The 2,534-nt window shown below is 44.0% G+C and overlaps 1 protein-coding gene across 1 annotated transcript; it reads left to right on the top strand.

The window, feature by feature from the left end:
- The first annotated feature begins 448 nt into the window (after positions 1–448).
- Positions 449–1,518, top strand: LOC140934358 (uncharacterized). Its single transcript, XM_073383997.1, has 2 exons — positions 449–1,403; positions 1,502–1,518. The coding sequence occupies exons 1-2, from the start codon at positions 449–451 to the stop codon at positions 1,516–1,518; spliced, it is 972 nt and encodes a 323-aa protein (XP_073240098.1).
- The last annotated feature ends 1,016 nt before the right edge of the window (positions 1,519–2,534 follow it).

Here is a 2,534-nt window from a genome sequence, read left to right on the forward strand (position 1 = left end):
ATTCGGAGTGTTTCTGATGCAGCTTGATAATCCATGTGAATCGGTTTCAATACGCGATTAAGACACGACATCTGGCGACGAGGATAGTCTTTTAGGTCAAAAAAGTTGAATTATGGCCTCTATCAAAGTGGATGATCTACTAACAAGTGTAAAACCCTTCGATCCGAACGGCGAACCGTCGAGCATTGGTAGGCGATGGCAACGATGGCTTAAAGGTTTTTCGTTATATGCCAACAGCAAGGGCCTCATCATCCAAGCAGACAAAGCCGACAATAAAGTGCAAAGAAGGGCTCTACTTTTGCATTGTGCTGGGGAACAAGTGCAAGAAATCTTCGAAACATTGGCTGATACGGGCTCAGCGGCCGAGTATGAGAAAGCTGTGAATGCGTTAAACGCATATTTCATTCCAAAGGTAAATTCGACATACCAAAATCATCTTTTCCGAAGTATGGAACAGCGTGAGGGTGAAACGGTGGCTCAGTTCGTGACAAGGTTAAGACAAGTTGTGAACGATTGTGATTACGGTGATCAGGCGGATAATCAAATTCGAGATCAAGTTGTTCAGCGGTGTACGTCTCATGATTTAAGGCGGAAATTGCTTGAGAAAGGTGACACTTTAACCCTAGAAGTTCTACTTAAAACTGCTGCATCCTTTGAGGCTGTGCAAGCTCAGCTGGAGAGTATGAAGAGTAGAGGCGTTACTGTGAATCAAGTTCGTGACTCAAGCGAAAACAAGCATTATCATAAAGGGAAGAAGACATCGGGTGAGCCTGGAAACAAAACATGTTATCGATGTGGCAACACAGGACATTTTGGACGAGACCCTGAATGCCCCGCAAAAGGAAAAACCTGCAGGTCATGTGGTGGTGCTGATCATTTTTCTTCGCAATGCAGAAGCAAGGAGAGTAAACGTAGAGGCGATAAGAAGCCAAAAGAGAAGAGGAAAGTGAGATATATGCAGGGAGAAAATGATGACGAGGAAGATGAGTATGCGTTCACTGTAAAATCAGTGTCACAGCCGGAAAAAGTTCAGGTAATTGTGGGTGGTTGTGTTGTGAAAATGGTGATTGATTCAGGGGCGAGCACTAACATTGTAGACAAAGGTCTATGGAATGACCTAAAGCAGCAGAAGATTGTCTGTGTATCCAAGAAATGTGACAAGAAGCTTTACGCATATGGAAGCAAGGAGCCATTGAAAGTTTTGGGGACATTTTCAGCGTTGACGAAAGTAGCTGAGAGCGAGGTTCAAGCTGAATTTGTTGTCATCGATGGTGAAGGAGAAGCACTACTTGGAAGAGAAACCACGTTGCAACTAGGTGTGTTGAAATTAGGGGCTCCAGTTTATACAGTGCAATCCAAAGAAGTGATCATGTCTGATTACAAAGGAGTATTTGATGGTGTAGGCAAGTTGAAAGACTATCAGGTCAAGTTACATGTTAATCCTGATGTACCCCCAGTAGCCCAGCCAGTCAGACGTACTCCATTCAGTCTCCGTGACAAGGTGAAGAAGAAGGTTGAGGAACTTGTAAATATGGATATTATCGAGCCAGTAGAGGGCCCAACACCATGGGTTAGTCCAGTAGTGGTGGTACCGAAACAGAATGATGAAATTCGGCTATGCGTGGACATGCGTAAGGCCAATGAAGCCATAATCAGAGAACGCTACCCCATACCTACTGTCGATGAAGTACTCCAAAGCCTGAACCAAAGCACAGTGTTTAGTAAGCTTGATTTGAAGTGGGGATATCATCAGTTGGAACTCCATCCAGATTCCCGTAGCATTACTACTTTTATCACTCACTGTGGACTGTTTCAATATAAGCGCCTAATGTTTGGAATAAGTTCAGCCCCAGAAGTATATCAGCATGTTATTCAGCTAGCACTTAGTGACTGTGAGGGAGTTGCTAACATCTCTGATGACATAATTGTACATGGGAAAACTACCAAGGAGCATGACGAGAGATTAAAGCGAGTCTTGGAGAAATTGAAAGAGAAGAACTTAACTTTAAATGCAGAGAAGTGCAAGTTTCACATGACCAAGCTAGTGTTTATGGGACTCATGCTAACAACCAAGGGCATCGGTCCAACTGAAGAAAAAGTGAAAGCTATTGTCGAGGCGAGAGAGCCGCAGAATGTGTCAGAAGTTAGGAGTTTCCTGGGACTTGCTAACTACAATGCACGGTTCATCCCAGATTTTGCCACAGTAACTGAACCTTTGCGTAGACTGACAAAGAAAGGTGTCTGTTTCAAGTTTGGAGGCGAGCAGAGAAAAGCATTCAATGAGCTGAAGAGCAGATTAGCAAGTGCTGAAACCCTTGGGTATTTTAACAAAGACGCCAGGACACTAATTATAGCAGATGCAAGCCCAGTCGGTCTTGGCGCAGTACTTGTTCAAGAACAACAAGGAAGAAAGAGAGTTATCAGCTATGCCAGCAAAAGTTTGAGTGATGTGGAAAAACGGTATTCTCAGACTGAGAAAGAGGCGTTGGCAGTTGTTTGGGCATGCGAGCGTTTCCATGTGTACCTGTACGGCA

The sequence above is a fragment of the Porites lutea genome, chromosome 4 (genome assembly GCF_958299795.1).
Source record: "Porites lutea chromosome 4, jaPorLute2.1, whole genome shotgun sequence".
Lineage (NCBI taxonomy): Eukaryota > Metazoa > Cnidaria > Anthozoa > Scleractinia > Poritidae > Porites > Porites lutea.

Bases quoted from the DNA above. Each gene is read 5' to 3' on its own strand.
- LOC140934358 (XM_073383997.1), top strand. From the start codon at position 449: ATGGAACAGCGTGAGGGTGAAACGGTGGCTCAGTTCGTGACAAGGTTA.